Source organism: Choloepus didactylus, chromosome 20 (genome assembly GCF_015220235.1).
Source record: "Choloepus didactylus isolate mChoDid1 chromosome 20, mChoDid1.pri, whole genome shotgun sequence".
In the NCBI taxonomy this organism is placed as follows: Eukaryota; Metazoa; Chordata; class Mammalia; order Pilosa; family Megalonychidae; genus Choloepus; species Choloepus didactylus.
Window position 1 is genome coordinate 22299405 of NC_051326.1, and position 23304 is coordinate 22322708.

Sequence of the window (23304 nt, forward strand, 5' to 3'; positions counted from 1 at the left end):
GTGTGGTCACCTGGAAGAGGCTGGGGCTCTCTACCAGAGCACCATGGTGGAGCAGAGCGTCTTACTACAGAAGTGAGGTGATGGGTCCAATGTGTCCCTGCATCACCATCTCAGGTTTCAGGCTGCTGCGACTGTTGCTCCCACTTCTCTGCTCTGTGCTGAGTGTTCTACACTCAAAGCAGAAGGTTCATTCCTGGGATGGGGTCATCACCATGTACAGTTATCTTAGTCCAACTTGAGGTTTTTGGTTAGTTTTGGTTTCAAGAACCACACCTGTGAGTTCTGAGAGTTTGTGAGAGAATCAAAAGGTTAATTTGGAGGACAAAACTCCCGGCAACCCTTGGTACGGCCCCTGAGTCGGTGCTAAATTTATGAAAGTTTACACCTCTTTGGCATAGACCTCTCTTCTTTATCCTCTTCTCCTTCCTCTCCCTCATCATCATCTTTATCTACTTCCCCTTCATCCCAATCTCCTTCTTTATCAATATCTTCCAATCCTTCTTCTTGATCATCATCATCATCTTCTTCGTCTCCTTCCCTCTCCTAACTCATCTGCACCTGCATCAGAATGGTCGGTAGACCAGGTAAAGAAGCTCTTTGGTTCTTCACGCTGTCTCTTCCTGCTGGCTTTAGTATGAGTTTGACTTGAATGTTTCGTCATGTCCTTTCCAGATTTCCATTTGATTTCAGTCAAACTTAAGGATGGATCACCCTCTCATTCAGATGAAAATTCTTTGGAGAGAACTTCATTTTCAAAGTAAGGATTTTCATCAAAATAAAAATCTATTCTTTAACCTGATTTAATATCTTCAAATTCTGTCACTTCAGCTCTGGTCAAATAAGGCAGCACTTCCTCCTCCTCCCCAAGCAGTGGAGACCCTGGTGGATGGCTGACAGGTGTTACTCCAAAATCTGGGATTTGGGTGATCAATTCTGACCTCTTCTGAAAGAATGGTTGGTGGAGTTTATTATATTTCTGTACGGCTGTCAAAATCTCCTTGCTTGTTTATTCATTAAACCTATTTCATTCTGTATTTCAACAATGCTTTCCATTGCTTCCTGCTGTTCTTATTCTCCTTTGGGCAAGTCCAGGGTGGCCCATGTCTCCCCTGGCCTGGGGGGCAGGAAGCAGCTTTGCTTTCTTCCTTTGAGGCAGGAGTAAAGACGGGCATTTGGGGGCCCTGCTATGAGGAAAGTCCAGGAACCAGAGCCCAGGAGCAATGTTCACCTGGAGGAAGCTCAGAGAACTGAGGTATGCCTCTTTTTAAGATCCCTAGATATCCCCTCCAAATTGGAGTCACAAAACAGATATATGAAGGGGCAATTTTTATATTGCAAAAGGACTCTGATTTAGCAGAATTTCTTTGAACAGTTTCTTTAAGCTAAAACCCTCCCCGGTTCATTTTGAAAAAGGATTCACTTTATAAAAATGTGGTTAATGCAACTTTTCAAAACCATGTAATACATAGAGGAAGGAATAGTTCCCTTAACTTGGATTATCTAAGATAAACAAAATTAATAAACCTGATGACCCTTCTGAGTTCTAGGAAGACATCACAATTTACTAAGCAGCTCTACAGGAAGGCCTTCTATTAAAAAGAGCCCTGGAGAGAAATGGAGGGGCAGGGGCTGGCCCCAGTCCTGTTACTAACTTCTCTGCAGGCTGTGACAAGTTATGTCTTTCCTTATTTGCAAAGATGAGAGAAATATTTCTTCCCTGAATTACTTTGAGGATTAAATGACATCATGTTATCATCCTCCAGATATTAAAACATATTATAAAGTATAATAATAAAAATATTTTTTTTCTGGAGAAAAAAATAGATGAATTAAGCAAAATAGAGTTCAGAAGTTAACGCATAATAAATAAGAATGAAGTTTATGATGAAGATGGCATTTCAATGTAGTAAGAAAGAAGATGGATCTTTAAACAATCAGCTAGCTTTTGGGACAAAATAATGCTGAATCTCTACCTCATTCCTCAAATAAAGAGAAAATCCAAGTGGATCATCAAATGTAAAAAAGAAAATACAAAAGTACAAAGAGAAAATTTCAGTGAAATATATTTATAATTTTGTAGTAGGGATGGTATGTCTAATAGTATATAAAACTCAAAGCCCACAAAATATCAATTAATTGGTTATTATAAATCTTTAAAATTTTTTTCATGGCAAAAAAAAAAATAACAATAAGCAATGCCAAAAAACAAATGATAAACTGGGAAAAATTTGTGTCCAAAGGCTAATTTTCTTAATTTACAAAGAGAGTAAGTATAAAGAGAATAACTACATAATATTTATGAGAAAAGGATTTGACCAGACTATAGAAAGTACAAACAACCAATGAACAAATGGAATATATTCATCACTCATAATATAAGAAATGTAACTCAAAACTATAATCAAGTTGAACAAAATTAACACTTTTGATAGTTAGTAAGCGTTTTAGTTTGCTAGGCTGCCAAAACCAGGTACCTTAAAATGGGCTGGCTTTTAACAATGGGAATTTATTAACTTATAGGTTTATAGCTCTGAGTCTATGAAAATGTCCAAATCAAGGCATCATCAAAGCAAAGCTTCTTCCAGGAGACCGGCTGCCAGTGATCCTGGACTCCTCTGTCACATGGCAAAGCACATGGTGGCATCTGCTGGCCTCTCCCTTCTCTCCCAGGTTTGGCTGCTTTCAGATTCTTTCTTCCATGGCTCCCCCCACCCCACCCCAGACCGCTCTCTCTTAATCCCATTTGTAAAGGACTCTAGTAAGAAGTTTAAGACCCACCCTTGGGCCATGCCTTAACTCAAGTAACCTAATCAAAAGGTCCTACTTACAATAGGTTTACACCCACAGGAATGGATTAGCTTTAGGAATGTGATTTTCTGGGGTACATACAGTTCCAAACGACCACAGTAATATTTAGGTTGACACTCTCATATACCATTGAAAAGATTATGTATGGATCAGTACAATTTTATCTTTTTAAGGGAAATTTGGAAACATCTATCACATTTTAAAATTTCACACAACTTTTGATCTAGCATTTCACTGCTAGAAATTTGCTTTACAGATCTAGTCCCAAATGTAAGCCAAGATATATATGAAAGAATATTTACAGGAGAACTCTCTGTAAGAGCAAACAGTGATAACACTCTAAATGTCCATTAACAGGTGAGTGTTTTATATAAAGTATGATACATACATACAATAGAGTACAACCTAGCTGATAAATTGGTTAGGTGAAAATGTATATGCTATTAATGCCCCAAGCTTGACTTCTAAATACCATTCTCCACTAAAAGGTAGGCTCTTTGGAGAAAAGGCTGATCCCAGTGCTGGGGCATGGAAAGTATAAGATGAATCTGGAACATCTTGCCGTACCAAAATATAAGGAAGTGCTTAAAGAACCATGGGAACATATCAAAAGGACAGGGGAGCTTTGGCCATCTGGGGCAATTTGAACAAGAAAATGAATAATAACAAAATGATAGCACTCACATTTGACAGCTTGTGCATTAGACTCTCTTTTGAATGAATAAAAAGGAAAGGATTTGGTGTAATTCCTGAGGGGTGTGTGTTATTTTTCATGCCACAGTTTGTGAATTGTAATTGTGGCTCCCATTTAGTTGTCATAACCAGGTAGAAATTTAAGAAAAAAAAAATTGAAGAAGTTCAATAAAAATAAAAAGAATGTACGCATGCATAAATAAATAAATAAATAAATAACAGTATTGGATTATAACTCATTAAATAAAATAAGAATCTGGGGTCAAACTAATATAAATAAGCAAAGAGATAAATAAATGGAGAAGGGAAAATGCTTCTTGATAGTAGAACACCAAATAAGAAATAAAGAAGGAGTGATGGAGTTAGGAAAGGATCAATGGGTGCTAAAATGACTGGATGAAAGTTCGATGAGGAATAGGATATTTATACAAATCACCTTAAATACACAGGGAAAATAGTTGCCTAGTGGAGAAATCTAGTAGACATTACCTTAACCAAGTGATCAGAATTTACATCACCGGTATTGCGTGGAATAAAATGAAATATGCCTCTTGTTGTGATGCACTGAAAAGGACACAACATCACCTCACACAAACCCTTACTGAGGTACATTCTACAAAAGGACTGGCCTGTGCTCTTTTAAAATGTTAAGATCAAAACTTTTCAACTAAAGCACAAGCAATAAAAGAAAAAATAGATAAATAGTACCTCACCAAAATTAAAAGCTTTTGTGCATCAAAGGACTTTTTTCTATCACGAAAGTGAAAAGACAACCCACTCAATGGGAAAAAAGATTTGGAAACTACATATCCAATGAGGGTTTAATATCCAGAATATATAAAGAAATCCTACAACTCAACAATAAAAAGACAAACCACCCAATTTAAAAATGGGCAAAAGACTTGAATACACATTTCTCCAAAGAGGACATACAAATGACTAAAAAGCACATGAAAAGATTTTTAACTTTGTTAGCTATTTGGGAAACGGAAATCAAAACCACAATGAGATACCATTTCACACCCACTAGGAATGGCTCCTATTAAAAAAAAAAAGAACAGAAAATTACAAATGTTGGAGAAGATGTGGAGAAATAGGAACACTCATTCATTACTGGTGGGAATGAATGGTGCAGCTGCTGTGGAAGACAGTTTGACGGTTCCTCAGAAAGCTAAGTATAGAATTACCATATACCCAGCAATCCCACTACTAGGTATATTCCCAAAAGAACTGAAAGCAAGGACTTGAACAGGTATTTGCACACCGATGTTCAAAGCAGCATTATTCACAATTGCCATAAAATGGAAGCAACCAAGTGTCCATCAACCCATGAAAGGATAAAACAAATGTAGTATATACATGCAATGGAATATTATTCAGCTTTAAGAAGGAATAAGCTTCTGGTTTATGCGACAACATGGATGGACCTTGAAGACATTACGTTGAGTGAAATAAGTCACACACAAAAGTGTAAATATTGTGTGATTTCACTGATATGAAGTAATCAGAAAAAGCAAACTTATAGAGTTAGAATCTAGAATATAGGTTACCTGGGGCTGGGTTGAAGATAGGGAACGGGGAGTGTTAGAAATTTCGGCAGTCATAGAGGGCATGGAGACCAATTGACTTTTCAGGCAGGAAAGTTTTATTCGAGCAGCAGGGTGGGGGTTAGAAAAAAAGTGCCATCAGCATGGCGGGGGTTTGAAGTAAAGCTTCAGCCCACTGGGGCACAGGGAGAGCTGTATTTACACTTTGCTTTTGGAGGTAGTCAGTTGGTCAAGATGGACAGGGATTGAGCTGAGGGTTTAAGCGATGATTGGACCTGGGGGTCTGTTGGGGTGAGAATTGAGAAGGAATGGCATTGAGCCAATGGAAAAGTGAGTAGTGGGCTTTATGCCCTTTTAAGGATTGGAGTGTATATAGCTGGAGGAAGGGGGGTTTGGGGCAGGATGCAGTGGCTGCAGCCTGTTATTCTGGCCACCAGGAAGTTTTGCACAAAAAGCTTGTTTAGTGTGCTGTTTGTGAAAGCCTGCATTTGGAGTGTAATTTTCCAACAGGGAGTTAATGCTTACTTTGTACAGAGTTTCTATTTAGATTGATTGTAAAGTTTTGGAAATAGATAGTGGTGTTGGTAGCACAACATGGGAGTGTAATTAACAACCCCGGAATTATATATGTGAATGTGATTAAAAGGGGAAATTTTAGGTCACATATATATTAGAATAAAAATTAAAAGATAAAATATAGAGCAGTACAACACAGTGAGTCCTATTGTAAACAAGGGACTATAGTTAATTGTACAATTATAAAAATGCTCTTTCATGAATTATTACAAATGTACCACACTAATCCAAGGTGTTAATAATAGGATGTAATATGGGAAAATAATACACCCTAATGTAAACCATAGACAGTAGATATTAGTACAATTATAACATTCTTTCATCAGTTGTAGCAAAGGTGTCACACTAATGCAAAGTGTTAATACTGGGGGGGTAGTATATGGGAACCCTGTATTTTTTTACATGATTTTTCTCTAAACCTACAACATCTCTCACTAAAAAAAAAAAATTTTTTTAATGTTAAGGTCAAGAAAGGCTGGGGATTCTTGAAGACGAGTGTGTAACCATATAACTTATATGGTGTGACCATGTGATTGTGAAAACCTTGGGGCTCACACTCCCTTTATCCAGTGTATGGACAGATGAGTAGAAAAACGGGGACAAAAAAGTAAATGTATTATAAAGGAGTATGGGGGGATGGGATGTTTTGGGTTTTCTTTCTTACTTTTATTTTTATTCTTATTTTTTTTTGAGTAATGAAAATGTTTGAAAATTGATTATGGTGATGAATGCACAACTATGTGATGTTACTGTGAACAATTGGTTGTACACTTTGGATGATTGTATGGTATGTGACTATATCTCGATAAAATTGCAGGGAAAAAAAGAGAAAGAAAAGCTGGGGAATTTTTCCAGAGTAAATGAGAATAAAGAGATATGACAATTAAATGCAATATGCAATCTTGGATTGAATCCTGGTCTGGGAAAAAGCAGTTATAAAGGATATTACTTGGATAATTGATGAAATTTTAAGTATGGACTGTGCGTTAGGTAATAGTTTTGTATTAATGTTAAATTTCCTGATTTTAATAATTGAACCATGGCAATCTAAAAGGAAGTCCTATTCTTAGCAAATACACACCGAGGTAATTAGGAGTAAAGGAGTGCAATAGTTCTAACCTACTTTCAAATGGTTCAGATAAAAATATGTACATAGAACAGAGAAAATAATGGAGCAAAAGGGGTGAAATGTCAATAATTGGTGAATCTGGTTAATGGTTGTAAAGGACTTGCTTTTACCACACTTGCAATTTTTCTGTACGTTTGAAATTATATCAATATTAATATATGTGCTGGCATTGATAGAGCTCCAAAATGGATTATGCAGTGATAAAGGGAGGTTCAGACCTGTGTGTGTACGTTATATTGCTTAAAAAATATTTTCCCCTTTACCTGTAGGAAGAATATATGAAACACTTCCCACAGTGTTGCTTCTGTTGCAGGTGGGGGGCAGAGAGACTAGGGGTCAAGACAGGAAGAGACACTGTCTTTCCATTTTGTGTCTTTCTTTACTGTTTGATTTTTTTCCTCCATTCTGGTCAAAGATGTTTAGTACAAGTTAATTTACTTCCTTCCTTTCCTTCTTCCAATTAAAATTCAAATGCCCCATGCTAGGGCCAAGGACATGAACAGGGAGACTGAGGCCCTGAGCATCAGATGTTTCCCGGGGAGAACGGGGTGAGGTGGGCTGGGCTCTGCCCAGAGTGAGCCCCCAGGCCACTCAGAGGGGAGGGAGGTGGGAGGAGACCTGGGCTCACTCTGCCAACCTGGTGGTCCAGCCACCAAACGTCACCTGCAGGCCTTTGCAGAAAGGAGAGCTTGGGACTGGGGGACAGGTGGGACACACCCTGACAAGGGGCAGCACAGAGACAGGCCTCAGCTCAGGATGGATTTGGGCTGACAGTTGAATTGCAACACAGCTCAGACCTTGATTTAGAGGTCCCATCTTTGCGGGCTTTGCAGCCTTCTCCAGCCTTCCTCTCTTCCAACTGTGCACCCTGCTCAGTTCTGGGCGGGGAGATATTTTCTTCTTCTTTCTGTTCCTCATTCTTGGCTGGGGCTCTGCAGGCCTGCTAATTAGCAGCCCTTTCCCACCAAGGCTAAGGTGGCTCCGCATTATTCTGCGGCTGTTTATCCAGGCCCTTCCCAGCGGGTCAGTCATTTGGTCATCTCTCTGGCCTCTGACTCCATTGCATGAGAAATCCAGCCCAACCCAGCAGTCTGGCCACACCCTAGCAGTTCTGTAGAAATTGTAGCTAGGATGATAAATTAAAATTGGCCCAAATACAAAACTACAGTGACTGCAGATCAATGGTTGTCAGGGGATGGTGGTCCAGGGATGGGAGGAAGGGATTGCTTGATGGTAAAAAGGACAAGGGAACTTTGTGGGGTGATGGAAATGTTCTTCAGCATGACTTTGGTTGATAGTCACAAGGCTATATACAGTTGTAAAAACTCATTAACTAATTGTATACTTAAATTGGTAATTTATTGTATGAAATTATACTTACATAAACCTGATTTTTTTTTTAATGGCCAAAATGAAACAGAGATTATCTATGAATTTAAATTACCCAACATCCTCTGGTAACAAAATGAGTAAGAATCCCTTAAGAATCATTTTTCTGGGTCCTGCCATTTTTCACCCATGTGACCGGTCCACCGACTCTGGTGTGAATTGCCTCAGAAAGGCAGTTAGTAGCGGTAGTAACAATGGTGGAGAGGAAGAAATGTTATTTAGGACGAAAAGTCTGTCTGTCGGGGATTTCTACTTTCCGGGGGAAAGTGGGGAGAGAAACTATAATTCATAGTAAATCACTGCAGGTGCCTTTTCTTACAGAGGGTGGTGGCTGGGGCAGGGACGGAGAAAGAAAGGTGACACAGGAAAGGAGGCCCCGTGTGCAGCTCAGGACTTCATGAGTCTTTGGTCATGTGAAGGGGGTGCTTTACCGTCTAGCTTAGGTCATGTCAACCTGAGAAGCAGTGGCCAGCAGGGTGGGGCGATCAACAGGAGGGTAAAGGCAACAGGCCTTGGGGCATAGCCTCAGGCATTCAGGATCAAAAAAGGTTAAAACCCTGGGGGGGGGGGGCCATCATAGCCCCCCCCCCCCCCACAACTGCCAGTTCAGTTTCCCCGGCATCCTAACCCAGATGGAGAGTCGTGGCCTGGGAGAGCTGGGCTGCTCTGCTCAAGAGCAGGAGGCCTGAGGAGCTGGAGAGGAGAGGAAGTGCGGTGGTGGTGGGTGGGGCCCAGCTGGTAGAAACGGGGAGCTTTTAAGAGAAGTTGTCTGACGTTAGATCTTAATTTGTTTGCAGCACTATGATGTAAATCCTTCCATCTCTCCAAATCTTTGGTAAAGTCTGTTGAATACCAAGTTCTTCTTTAAATGACTTTTGGATGAAATCAAGGAAAAGGGCTGACTTCCATGGCTGGATAAGGAACAGTAGCCCAAAGCCCAGGATGGTAACATGGCACATAGACTGAGCCAATTCCTTCAATAGATAAGTCATTGTTGAGCAGTTACTTTGCAGTCAATAAATGTTTGCTATTATTATTATTATTATTATTATTATTATTCCTTTCTGGCCAGCACTAGGTGATGCTAGAACAGATGGGATTAGAACAGACAGGGGACTGACAGCATTAGCTACTGGGAGGCAGGCAACAAACACCAAACAAATAACATATTAAAGGTAGTGATAAGTGCTATGAAGGACTAGATAGAATGGTGACAAAATAACTGGTCATGGTACGGAGGAGGGCCTATTTCAAATGGGTGTTTGGGAATTTACTAAAAGCAGGAGTCAGAATTGGAGGTAAGAAACATACCACTAGCCTCACACACCAACACGTGCCAGCACTTACACCCAGCTCCTGGAGAGATGTGAAAGGTAGAAGGACACAGGGCCTTTCAGGGCAGGGGGGATAGGATTTAAGCCAATAGTACTTGAATCACAAAGGACAGGGCTCTCCACTGACATCTAGATTATTGCATTTAAAAAATTAACACTAATAACTACTATTCAAAGCAGGCTTAGTGAGTGACAGGCTCTGTCCTAAGTTCTTTACATTTATTACCTTACTTCATATGACCATGAGGAGTAGGTGGTATTAGCCACATTTTATAGATAGAAACCGAGGCTCAGGAGATAAATTATCCAAGTTCACAAAGCCAAGAAAAGAAAGAGTCAGCATTAGAACCTAGGTCTGCCAGGCTCTGGGGCCCATGTATACCCAAATGCTAAAGGGTACAGCGCCACCCGTCTTTGCATTGGTTGATTCATTCACTCAATTCGGTAAATTGTTCTTGAGCATCTATTATGCCCCAGGCACTAAGCAGCTGTGAACAAAACCCCTGCTACCTTGGAGCAGAAGTAGGACCTCAGAATTAGAGGTGACTAAGAAACACACCTGCTGGTTGGTATAAACATATACACCCAACCCGTATCTACAGTGTCCCTGCCACCAAAACCCAAGGGTGGGCAGCTGCCCTTTAGAGAGTCTTCCTCTTTAACTTGGTCTCACTGGAATAAAAACAGTGTGTGTAAATGTGAAGGGAGCATGCAAAGTGATTTCCTTTCCCAAGCCATCATTCCTCCAGGGAGGGTGACCCAGTGCTCTGAGTTTCACCCAAAGTTTGAAGCACGGTGGCTTGGCTGACGCTGCTCCTTCTGAAGTTTCACCACTGCCTCCAGTCCCATGTGCAGAGATAGGAGCTGGCTGCATTTTCTTTCCTTCCTCTTCTGCAGCCAGTTCTGTGCTGAGCCCTGAAGGGTCTGAGCTGTGCTCCCGTCTCACCTTCAGTCTCCGCCAGTGCACCCCCATCTCCCACCAACTCTTGCAGAGGAAAGGCAGGTTTCTTTGTTCCTTCCAACTAAACAAGTTTTTTCAACTTTTCTGGCAGAAGAATTTTTGTTTGTTGAAGGAACAAGTCCTGACTTGCAGAGTCCTCAGCAGGGCTCGGATAAAACAAACTTGGAAGATAATGAAAGAGTTGCTGAAATCCCTGAACCCGGGCTGACTCTGGGAACTGGGGTGCCAGGAAAATCCTTCCAAGCTGGAGTGGTCTATTTTAGGGCAGCAGGGTTTTCTCAAAGGATGAGACAAGAAGAAGAGTAAAAGAATAGTTATCTTTGACTTCCTCTGGTAACAAAATTTTATTTTAAAAGAAACAATCTGTAAGAAAAGTTATCCTTATCACTGAAGTATGGTACTGCCTCGACAGCAGAACAAGTTAGCACCTGATCTTGCATTGCTTTGTCATGATCTCCAAATACCTGATGCCTCTCTGTGGGTCTGATGCTTTCAACAAGGTTCTAATTGCCTCTGATGAGAGTTGCATTGTTTGGATCCCCTGTGGTCAGTGGTGCCCAGGTTATGCTAGGACCTTTGCAGTATTTCTTGATTATTCTATAGTCTCTGCTACCTCAGACACTTGGCTTCAAAGCAGAAAGAAAAAGGAATATTTTTCAGCTGCATCTGAAAATATCTGTTATCAACAGTCTGCTCACATCCTCCAGAGCAGGAGAAACACCAGATACAATGAACTGGGCATATTATCTGGAAGGAAAAAGGGGTTTAAGATGATAAATGTCTTGGGACATGATAAAACCCAGAGACCCCTTTCTAGGTCAGCATTAATTTTTTTTTTTTTTATAAGTCTAGCAGTGTATGTGACTTTATCAAAGAGATTTATGTTCAGTTGAAGACCAAGCTATTTTGAACTCAGCAAAATGAGAATGCTGAGCTCACACTCAAATTAAAATGGTGCAGAGTAAACTTTGGGCATGTCAGTGGATATGTTGCTAAGTTTCTCAGGGACAGTGATTGTCAGTGGTAACTGGATTAAAAAGAAACCTTTCATGATGTCATAAAGACTCTACATGGAGCCCAGCACAAGTAGGGTCTCAATAAATATTTGTTTTATTTGATGTATTTATTAAACACACACAGATATTGCACTTAGAATATGCCAGGCACTGTTAACTTGTGTGGTTGGTTGTTGTTTACGAGTTGACATACGTTCCCAACAGTTAACCTCGACCTTGGGCTCCATTTAGGAAGGCAGGAGTATCCTCTGGGTCAGCCACTACCCTTGCTACTACCTCAATTTCCCCAACGACAACCCTGCTGGCACCGCCTTCTGCCATCTGTGGGCCTTCCTGCCCTCTTGCTGCTCTTAGGCTAGATGAAAGAAATTTCCTGAACTTTAATTGTTGTTGATATTTGATTTATATTTTTTTAAAAATGGCAATTTCATATGACTCACCCTAAAACTGCCTACATTTTAAAGAAGAGGAAATGGAGGCTTGGAGTGGTTAAGTAATTCATCCTTAATTCTCAGAGCTAGTTGATAGCAGTATCTGGATTCAAAATCCAGTTTGCCTCCCTCTGTTGAACCTCTTAGCATGTTTCCTTTAATCAAATATTAGGAGCCTCTTCCTGGGAACCTGCTGCTTGTGTCTGAATCTCAGATCTTCTACTTACTAGCCCTGAGGCGTTGAGATAAAGAATTTTCCTCTCTGTGCTTCAGTTTCCTCCTCTGTAAAATGAGGATAATAATAATGCAGTATTATTTAATTTGTAAGGTTGCCTTAAGGATTAAATGAGGAAATTCAGGTATGGAATTTAGGAACGAGCCTGGCACTTAGCACTCTGTAAGTGTCAGCTATTATTACCTCCTTCAGGTTTCCTTTAATCCTTTTTTCCTTCTTGAGTAAAACATACCAATACACACACGCACAAAACTCCATTGTATACTAATATAATGCCATAGGATCCTGACACTCGATAGTGAAAGAAATTATTATAATGCCAAGTAGGTAGGAGACGAACAAGTAACCTCGGGGCTGAAAGCCTCACATCTCTACTAGGGATTCCCCACATCACTACTAGGGTTTTCTTTTCTTTTTTTGGGAGGTGGGGATGGGGGGAGTGGTGGGGAGGGAGGTGTCACTGCTGAGGAGTACAGCTGTGATTTGTCATTCGTAATACAGAGCCAAGAAACCGCCAGACAAGGGAGCCGCAGCAGAGCAGGAGGGCAACTGCAATTCTTGTAAACAGTCCCTAAATCAATCCTAGCGGGGGCGCGGGGAAATTCCACCTTGCTACACGTCTAGGAAGCGATGTCAAGTTTACTCGAGGAGCGCAGGGCTGAGGAAATCCCCCATCCCCTCTGCCCTTGAAACCGCTCCAGGTTCAAGACACTTTTCTAAAGAGAACACTGGCGTGTTGGGGTTCGCTTTAAGGCTCTTCTTTTATCTCGGTGAGCACAGTCTGTTCAGATTCGCCCAGATGTTTAGAAGCCCTACGCATCCCTTCCGGCAGTCACCTGGGCGGAGACCCTGGGAAGAAGCAGGCTTCGGGCGGTCGCGATCTACAGGGTCCCGGCCTGGCCCAAGCCCCCTCCCGGCCGCGGCCCCTTTAAGAGCGGTCCGCCGGCCCACGTGCTCCACTGACGTCAGAGCAGGAAGTATTTCAGGAAGTCGCGCTCGGCTGGTTGGTTTAAGATTCCCGCATTTTAATGTCTTCAGAGTGGTATCAGAGCCCCGGGTTTTGCTGCCCCAGCCCCCGCCTCCCCGGTCCCGGGGAGCCTTTCCCCTGCCCCGCGTCCCTGCCGACAGGTGAGTCCCACGGGCGGGCGCGAGACGGAGTGCGCGGAACCCGGGGGTGCCCCCTGGGAGACCCCGCTTGTCCTCTGACCAAGTTCATCTCGCCGTCTCCCTCCTCATGTGAGGCTCTTGAAGAAACTTCTCTCGAGTTTAAAAGTCAGGGAACTTTGGCGTGGAAGTGTTTCGTTTCTGCTAGTTGGAGTTGGGAGGCCCAGAAAAACAGCCCTGGCCTGGGTGGTTTCAAGTGGCTGCTTAGAGGAGGGTGGCATTGGGGGAGAGCCGTGATTCTTTGGGACCTTGCAAAGGCACACGTGAGCGTGGGAGAGCACAGAAACAGATTCGCTCTGGTTCCCTTCGGGAGGATGCGGGCAGGTCAGGGCGCCCCTTGCTGGAGTCCAAGGTGAGGTCATGGATTGTAGGGCATCATCTCACTTGAGTGATTTCCACCTTTACTTCCTTCCGCAACAGTGGGAGGATGGAAAGTGATGAGAAAGAAGAAGTTTGCCACCTAAACCAAAAAAACAAAACAAAACAAAAAACAAACAACAACAAAAAACAAACGCGCAAAAAAACCCTGGTTTGTTTGCAAAATAAAAACCAGTTCAGTTTTTTCTTATCTCACGTTGAAGAGCAGTGCCATTTTACTTAACCATAATAACCCTTTGTCCCTCATCCTACATTGCTTACAGAGTTATCGCGACATCAGTAATGAGTTGGTCACCTTCCCTGCCAACCCAGACATGTGGGGCCTGGGAAATGAAAGAACGACTTGGGACAGGGGGATTTGGAAACGTCATCCGATGGCACAATCAGGTAGGGGCTCTGTGCAGCCTGGGAAGGGGGCAGGCTTCCCTCTCAGTGCCTCATGGCACTGCGAATTTCTTCCCCTCACTGGTCTGGATGGGTGAATGAGGCTCACCTTTGGCCGTTGATAAAAGGGGAACTGGGAAGGGGGCTTCAGGGCAGCTAAGATGACTTTCTAGGTTAGTAGTCTCCAAACTTTATTGACTACACCACCTTAATAAATAGTAAAAAGTCAATAAATTAATTAATTAAGCTCTCAGCCCCAAGTGTATATATTTTAAATATATGTCAGCATTAGAATATCATGTACTGTTATATACTAACATATGACTGTTAGAAAGCATACAAAAAGGAATGTTTAAAGGATGACAGTAATGAAATAGTATTTTTAAATATTTTGTTATTTGTGATGCCTTCTCAACATCATTTAGAATACTTCACAGCATGACATACATGGATCTGCACAGAAGTTAGGATTATCATTAAGGATAATGGATGAAAATCCACATTTCAGATATTTTTATAGTTTTGAATTATTTGGACTGATTTCTTTTTAGATCTGATCAGATCCTCTTTGTTTTTACTCCTACTCCTTACAATGAGTTACTCATGCTAGAAGTACCAGTTCTGCCATATTCCTACTTGTTTTGTAGACGTTATATGTACCGATGTTCTCTGCAGGAATCTCTTTAAGCTGTTTGTTCATTTTGAGAGTTAGTGTCTTAGTTTGCCAGGGCTGCTATAACAAATATCACAGACTGATTGGCTTAAACAACAGGAATTTATCTCACAGTTTTGGAGGCGAGAAGTCCAAAATCAAGGTATGGACAGTCCGTGCTTTCTCCTATGTCTAGCATTCTGGTGGTGGTTTGCCGGCAGTCTTTAACCCACTCTCTGGCTGTCACCAAGCAATCTGTCTCCTTTTATCTTCTCGTCACTCCTAATGCCATATCCAAATTTCCTTTGCATATAAGGACTCCAGTCATATTGGATTAAGGCTCATCCTGATTCAGTTTGGCTTCATCTTAATAGAATCTTCAAGCATCCGATTTACTTCCACAGGACCAGGGGTTAGAACTTGAACATGTCTTTGGGGAAGTGGGGGGGTAGTGGCAAGAATCAATCCATAATAGTCAGTTTACTTATATTGGATAATACATCCATAATTCTACCTAACCAGGGCACGTATAAACTGCAACATGTCTCCACTGACTGGCCCCTGTCACCCCTCTGCCTTGTGGAACACCTCCTTTCCTCAGGACATCTCAAGTATCAAATGTGGCATGTGATCTTCTGACACATGACCTAAGGAGGGTGCCAGTGTCGATTCATATTAGAAAAAGCTTACTTTCTCGTTTTTTTATTTTTTTTATTTTTTGGATTCCAGTAGATTGTCTTGGGTAACCCCTGGGGTGCAATCACCTATTTTGGAGACCATTGTCCTAGGGAACCCTGATTAAGTTAGTTACTCACAAAATAGCTAAAATTAACTTCCTGAATTCAGATCCACTGTATTCGTTTAAGGCAGGCATCTGTCCTTTTAACTCAAGAGCTGGTGAGCACCTTTTCAGATTAAAGGGATGGCAAATTGTACTCCACTCCCCAAGAGCCTGGCTGCAGCAAGCAGAGCAGGACATCGAGGTTGCTGGCCAGCCATGCTGGAAGGTCATTCCAGAGAGCCACCCTCCTTGGCCATTTAGTTGGGAGACATTCTTGGCCCTGCCCTGAATCCTGTCAGCTCTTCACTGCATGGAAGAAGGTGGGATGCAGAGCTGGAGGGCAGAGTACTGTTCTCAGGTGGCAGCATTTTCACCACCGTCCTGGAAATTGGGATTCCAGCAAACCCTTGGCTGAGGAGGCCTTAGAAATACAATGGGCTCAAATTTGTCCTGGTTGGAGTCTAGCCAGGGGCCTTGTGTTAAAACAGAAGAGCCAAATTATTCTGAGCTAGGCTGCTTCTGGAGAGGCCAGTGCTTTTAAAAGTCTTGACTACAGCAAATGTCTCGCTGCAGCTTAACTAGAGACTTCCTGGTTTCCTTCAGAAAAGGGTTCTGTCCAAATGTGCCACATGTCTGTCATCTCTGGCTTAAAATGACTTCCATCTCCTCTCTGGGCTTGGAAATCTCAGATGTTGCCAAGTGGAATTTGTTTCTGGCTTTATAGATATGGGCTTAGGAGTGTATGTGTGTGTCTGTGTTAGTCGTCTAGAATTGCTAACCTTCTTCTATTCAAAAATGCCCAATTTTCTCTTTATTTTTAACAAGCCCAAAAGCCAAGTTTCTCATTCTGCCCTTTGAGCCCCCCTCCATGGTCTGACCCCACCCTTCCTTTCTAGCCTTACCTCTGTTGACTCCTGACGGGTTGATCCACTGAGCTTCTCTGGGACAAGCCTCCCACTGCTTGACTTTTTTTTTTTTTTTTTTTTTTAAATCATCATTTTATTGAGATATATTCACATACCACGCAGTCATACAAAACAAATTGTACTTTCGATTGTTTACAGTACCATTACATAGTTGTACATTCATCACCTAAATCAATCCCTGACACCTTCATTAGCACACACACAAAAATAACAAGAATAATAATTAGAGTGAAAAAGAGCAATTGAAGTAAAAAAGAACACTGGGTACCTTTGTCTGTTTGTTTCCTTCCCCTACTTTTCTACACATCCATCCATAAACTAGACAAAGTGGAGTTTGGTCCTTATGGCATTCCCAATCCCATTGTCACCCCTCATAAGCTACATTTTTATACAACTGTCTTTGAGATTCATGGGTTCTGGGTTGTAGTTTAATAGTTTCAGGTATCCACCACCAGCTACCCCAATTCTTTAGAACCTAAAAAAGGTTGTGCTTGACTTCTTTACACAAGTTCAGCTCCAGGCCACCTCCTCCATAAACCCTCCTCCATAGATCACAGACTGCTTCATTCCGGGGGATTTAGTTCTTCCATTGAATTCCTTCAGCTCCACTCATTTGGCTGTCCTTGTATACTGTGTGTAGGAGTGTGTTTTCTCAGGGCTCTAAGTTCCTGGTCATCCAGGGCTGTGTCTGGCTTTGACTTCTTTCATTTCTCCCATAACACCTGTCATAATGTTCTCCATATGGTAAGATGCACAAGGTCATGCACTTTGTCAACCCACAGATGTTTATTGAGTGTCTACCATGAGTAGAATGGTGAATAAAATAGATCGTTTTGGAAAAAAGAGAGAAACATTAATCAACTGATCATAAATGTAAATTCACAGCTATGGTAAGGGTGACAAGGAAGATGGGCACAGTGCAATGCAATGTTATATGAGGGGGTTGGATCTAGTCAGGGGAAAGGCCTCCCCAAGGAAGTGATGCTTGTGCTGAGATTTGAGGGACTGGTAGCAGTTAGCCAGGTAGCCCGGCAGAGAAGATGGGAGCAGAGTTCCAGGCAGGGGTAGCAGCCAGTTCAGAGGCCTCTGTGGGTGGGAGGACATGACAGGTAAGTGGGACTGTAAGGCCACTGTGATCAGAAGGAAGAGGAGGAAGGGGAATGAGGTCCAAGGGGAGGTGGGAGGAGTAGAAGGTAAGAGTCAGAACCTGCAGGGTCCTGTAGGCAATTTAAGGCCAGCAAGGTTTTGTTTTGATCCTAAGAGCAACAGGATCGTGCTGAAGGAATCTTCACTCTGACTGCAGGGATAGATTGGAATGGACCCAGGCAGTGGTGGCTGGTAAACCAGCTCTCTCCAGAAATGCTCTGATTCGTAATGTCTACTGATTACTATGGGGTAACTACTCTCACTGTGGTGGATGCCAAGCCACTAACAGTTAAATGACCAACTCTCACCACTCTCCTGAAAATTTACCAATTGCTCTCAGGAGCTGATGCTCACCAGCTTCAGGACACCATGGGCACCTGCTCCAGTAACATGGGAGAAGAGTTACATCATTTGAAGGTGAAGAGGTTTGGACTGGGCTAATGGTGGGGATGGAGAGAAGTGGACAGATTTCAGAGATATTTTAGGGGGACAGTAACAGGACTTATTGATAGAATAGAAAGTGGGAAGGAGTAAATACTTGCTGATGACTCTGGCTAAGTCCAGAAAGCTCTCTCATAGGCCCTGGATTATTCCTTTGTTGGGAAACCCCAGGAGTGGTTTGGGTGCTTAGGGGAGGTTATTTAATCAGTGTCCAAAATTAGAAGATGAACAGTATGTTCCCTGTTCAAAGCCTCTTGAAAGCAGCTGGGATGTAGTGGTGTTGATTACAAGACTGCAGCAAAGTATAGTGATTATACTTAAGTAACAGCAACATGAGTTTCCTGATACTCCGTGTTATTAGGAAACTTCTTTTTTAGTTTATCTCAAGAGAAATTACGTGAAAGAGCCCACATGTTGATATCCTCAGTGAGATAAGTGGTCCATAATAATCAGATCCATCATTTAATGACAACCTACTGTGTGTCAGCATTTGACTAGGTGTTTTACATTCTTCATCTCTAGTCCTCACAGTAACCCTAAGAGGAAATAATACTGTCTTTATTCCCAGTTTATAGATGAGAGAACCAAAGTGTGGAGAGACTAAGTAATTTGCCCAAAGAGGCTAAGCTAGTAAGTGAGGGAGCTGGAAGCTGAACCTACATCTATTTGAATACCAACCTCATATTTTTTCCACTATGCCTTGTGGCTTCTCCATGGTGGGGGATCCAAGTTTAGGGGCTCCCAGAACATTCTCAGTACTCCTTAGGTACTCCTTTTTTTTTCGCAATCCAGCTAAACTTTTTTGAAGCACTAAGGGAAAAACTCTCCTCTGGAGACACAATACAGAGAACTCCAAACTGAAAATCTCCCAGTGAGGAAGGGCAGCGTAACGAATGACTCAGTCCTGCTTCCCTGCGTTTCTTTGATTCTCCTACCAAGCTTGGGCCCTGACAGTCCTTGTTGTGTTGTTACTCCCTGAAATCTGCAGCCCAAGGCATAGCACAAACCATTCATCGGTACTATCTCTATACCCCCATATTTTCAGTAAGACCTCTGTTAAATACAGGGGAAGAATAAAAGGAGATACCTGTTTGATCACAGCCTGCTGCACCTTTTGGGAGTAAGGGGATTAAAAAGCACATGTAGCTCACAGTCATACAGACTCAGGTTCAAATTCTAGCTCTGTCACTTGTTAGCTTCATGGTCTTGGGCATGGATTCCCACATGGAACACGGGATGTTAAGATATTAGCCCCTTCACCTGTCAGCAAGCTGGGCAGGACGTGGGGCACCTGCTCTTTGAAAGCTTCAGGAAACGCCCCAGGGTGCCTTGCAAACCTTCACATCCTCTGTATACTTTGATGTAAGACACTGGCAAGCACTGCCCTGGGTCGTGAAAGATACTGGTGAGGGTGAAATGAGGTAATGTATGCGCTGAAAAGAGATAAAAGGAAATTATTCTTTCAATTAAGTAGTACTAACTCTTGTTTCTTCACTGGACAAGACAAGCTTAACGTTCTTAAGCTTAATCTGTGAGTTTCAAAGTCTTAAAAACATTGATCCATTCAGTCAGTTCACCAAGAATACTGACTTCCAGGATATGGGAAAAGAAGAAATGACCCTGTCCTTCCTGTTCTTAAGCCAACCCATTGCATGGTATTTGTTTTAGCAGCCGGGAAGCTAAAGCATCCCTATCATTTGTTGAATTCTCAGAGGGGAGGGAAGACTTCTTGGAGGAAATGGAACTCAAGCATGGTCTTGGAAGGAGGCAGGCTTTAGCTAGACTGAGGGGAGAAGAGAAGATGATTCCTATGGGTCTAGCAATGTCTATATAGGGCTAGAAAAAGGACACGTTAATAGCTATAGTTTATTCGAGGCTCACCATGTATCAGGCACACTATCTCATCTTAACCACCCACGCTGAAAGAGGTAGAGTTATCTCTGTCTCATGGATAAGGACCCAGAAGCTTAAGTAATGGGCCCAAAGTCACACATTTACTAGGTGAAGGAGAGGTCACCCTGACCTACTTGGGCCCGGAGCCCCTGCTGTGAGTGAGGGTGGTGATGCTGTGTATGGTGGTGTCAACACTGTTGGGAGGAGGGTAGAAGAAGTCAGAACCCTCCTGGCCTAGACTGCAGTGCTGGGGAAAGGGTGTATCCAGTTGAGTCAGTGGTGAAGCTGCAACCAGACCCCAGACATTTTACTCTCAGGCCTGGGTCCCATCCAGGCAGTCTCTCTCTGCTCAGCCTTGGCCCTCCTTTCTGAAACATTCATCCTGGAGGGCAGGGCTGAGAATTGATGAGGAGGTTATTACTTACTGTTCCCTTATCCACAGTGGCCTGCTTGTTGGTTGCCATGATAACAAGAGATGGGATTTCTGGGCTGAGTTTCTGAGAGTAACTCTTGGCTTCCTGTGAGTTTCCTCTGAGTCATTAAAAGAAGGCTAACTGAGAAACTGGGGTAGGTCCTTTTATTCCTCATAGACTAGTCTTCCAGCTCACTTCTGCCATAGCACCTTTGGGTGGCTATCGGAAGTCTGAGGACCTGCCTCTCCCTTTCCATTGCACTTTAATATTCACATTCATACACGTTTCCTTTTTATTTATAAAAGGCAAAAAATCCAAGGACCTTCATAATCAACTAAATGTTATATAGATAAGACTGTTGGCTCCTTTCTCCGTTTTCTCAAAACAAACCAGTTTAAAACGTTGTCCCAAGTGAGGAGTTTGTTAATGAAAGTAGGATACTGAGTTGGTTTTAGCCAAGTCTGGGTTTTCACAGAACTCACCAGAGATTTAAGGAGTTGCGGGCCAAATCAGCCAAAGGAAAGTCATCCAATGCTGTTTGAGTTTCATTGCGGGTAAAGAGCAGATGCCTCAGGGTCATTAAACCAGTATTCCTGGCTGCCTCTGTACTAAACTGCTTTCTAGGAGCAGGTATGCTTTTTATTTTTTAATTTTATTTTGAAATAAATTCAAATTTACAGGAACAGTTGCAAAAACAATACAAACCCCATACACAGAACTCCAGCATACCCCAAATCCCTCTCCCCGATACCCCATCCACCAACTTTATCATCCTGTCACACCATTTCTTTCTTTCTTTCCCTCCCTCCCTCCCTCCCTATCATCCATCATCTGTTGCTCTGTCTTCTCAACATATGAGAGCAAGCTACACACATCCTTGAACAAACAATATAATTTACATATACATTTCCCATGAACAAGAACATTCTTTTATGCATTCCCATTAAGTGCAGCTAAGAAGTTCAAGAAATTCAGCATTGATACAAAGGATACATTCCATATTTCTTTCTTTTTTTTCTTATGTCCCAACTGTGTCCCTTTGAGCCTCCTCTCCTCCGTCCTCAGATCCCATCCAGGATCATCCTTGGCATTTAATTGTCATTATCTATTTAGACTTTTTTTTTTCCCCCACTTGTGGAAACATATATACAGCATAAATTTTCCCATTCCAGCCTCTCCCTAGCATTCCATTAGTGGAATTAATCACATTTAGAATGTTGCAATGCTATCACCTTCCCATCATCCATTACTAGAAATTTCCCTTCACCCCAAGCAGAAACCCTACACTCATTTCTTAACTCCTCATTGCCCCTTCCCCCACTTCTCATAACCCATACTCTACTTTTAATCTCTATGGTCGTATTCTCAGATACTTTCTTTGTGTTTACCTCTTAAATCTATAACAATCTTGTTTTTCTTTGATACCAACTTAACTTCAATAGGACACATAAACTATGTTCCTATACTCCTCCAGTCCCCCACCTTTATGTAGTCCTTGTCAAAAATTACATATTTTACATTGAGTCCAAAACCACTGATTTATCATTACTGTTTATGTATTTTAGATCCTGTAGGAAGTAAATAGTGGAGTTACAAATCAAAATACACTAGTATTGGTATTTATATTTACCATGTGATCTTTACTGGAAATCCTTATTTCTTCATGTGGTTTCAGTCAATTGTTTAGTGTCCCTTCCTTTCGGCCTGCTCAATTCCCTTTAGCATTTCTTATAGGACTGATCTACTGGTGATGAAGTCCCTCAGCTTTTGATTATCCGGGAATGTTTCCATCTCCCCCTCATTTTTACCCTCCAGTTGTTTGTGAATTTTCTGTCTCTGATGGTTATTGACTTCTATTTGTATTCCACTGTGGTCAGAGAATGTGCTTTGAATAAATTCAATTTTTTTTTTTTTTAATTTATTGAGGCTTCTTTTATGTCCCAGCATATGGTCTATTCTGGAGAAAGATCTGTGATCACTGTAGAAGAATGTGTGTCCTGGTGATTTGGAATATAATGTTCTATATATGTCTGTTAAATTTCTTTCTCTCTCTCTCTGTCCTTTCTTTGTTTCTCTGTCGGTAGGGCTCCCTTTAGTATCTGAAGTAGGGCAGGTCTTTTATTAGCAAAATCTCTCAGCATTTGTTTGTCTGTGAAAAATTTAAGGTTTCCCTCAAATTTGAAGGAGAGTTTTGCTGGATAAAGTATTCTTGGTTGGAAATTTTTCTCTCTAAGAATTTTAAATGTCATGCCACTGCTTTCTTGCCTCCATGGTGGCCACTGAGCAGTCACTACTTAGTCTTATGTTGTTTCCTTTGTATGTGGTGAATTGCTTTTGTCTTGCTGCTTTCAGAACTTGCTCCTTCTCTTCAGTATTTGAGAGTCTGATCAGAATATGTCTTGGGGTGGGTTTATTTGGATTTATTCTGTTTGGAGTTTGCTGGGCATTTATGCTTTGTGTATTTATATTGTGTATAAGGTTTGGGAAGTTTTCCCCAACAATTTCTTTGTATACTCTTTCTAGACCTTTACCCTTCTCTTCCCCTTCTGGGACACCAATGAGTCTTAAATTTGGACATTTTATTTTATCTGTCATATCCCTGAGATCCATTTCAATTTTTTTGTTTTTTTTCCCCATTCCTTCTTTTGTTCTTTCATTTTCTGTTGTTTGGTTGTCGAGGAGGCTGAGTCGTCGTTCAGCTTCGTCTAATCTTGTATTATGAGTATTCAGAGTCTTTTTAATTTGGCCAACAGTTTCTTTTATTTCCGTAAGTTCTTCTGTTTTTTTATTTACTCTTGCAATTTCTTCTTTATACTCTTCTAAGGTCTTCTTTATGTCCTTTATATCCTGTGCCATGCTCTCATTGTTTGTCCTTAGTTCTTTGATTAATTGTGCCAAGTACTGTGTCTCTTCTGATCTTTTGATTTGGGTGATTGGGTTTGGGTCCTCCATATTGTCTGGTTTTATCATATGCTTTAAGATTTTCTGTTGTTTTTGGCCTCTTGGC

The 23304-nt window shown here is 41.8% G+C and overlaps 1 protein-coding gene and 1 pseudogene across 2 annotated transcripts in view; one reads left to right on the top strand and one right to left on the bottom strand.

Moving 5' to 3' along the window:
- Positions 1-369: 369 nt before the first annotated feature.
- LOC119516429 lies at positions 370-10449 on the bottom strand (annotated as a pseudogene).
- Positions 10450-13095: 2646 nt separating this feature from the next.
- Positions 13096-23304, top strand: part of IKBKB (inhibitor of nuclear factor kappa B kinase subunit beta) — a 72882-nt gene continuing 62673 nt past the window's right edge. Inside the window, exons 1-2 of one of the 2 annotated variants that reach the window (XM_037812804.1) lie at positions 13096-13247; positions 13925-14048. In XM_037812804.1, coding sequence (XP_037668732.1) covers positions 13944-14048 — 105 coding nt within the window. In that variant the 5' untranslated portion in view covers positions 13096-13247; positions 13925-13943. Of the gene's footprint in view, positions 13248-13924; positions 14049-23304 lie in introns of those variants that run through there. The other variant, XM_037812805.1, reaches the window with a different exon arrangement.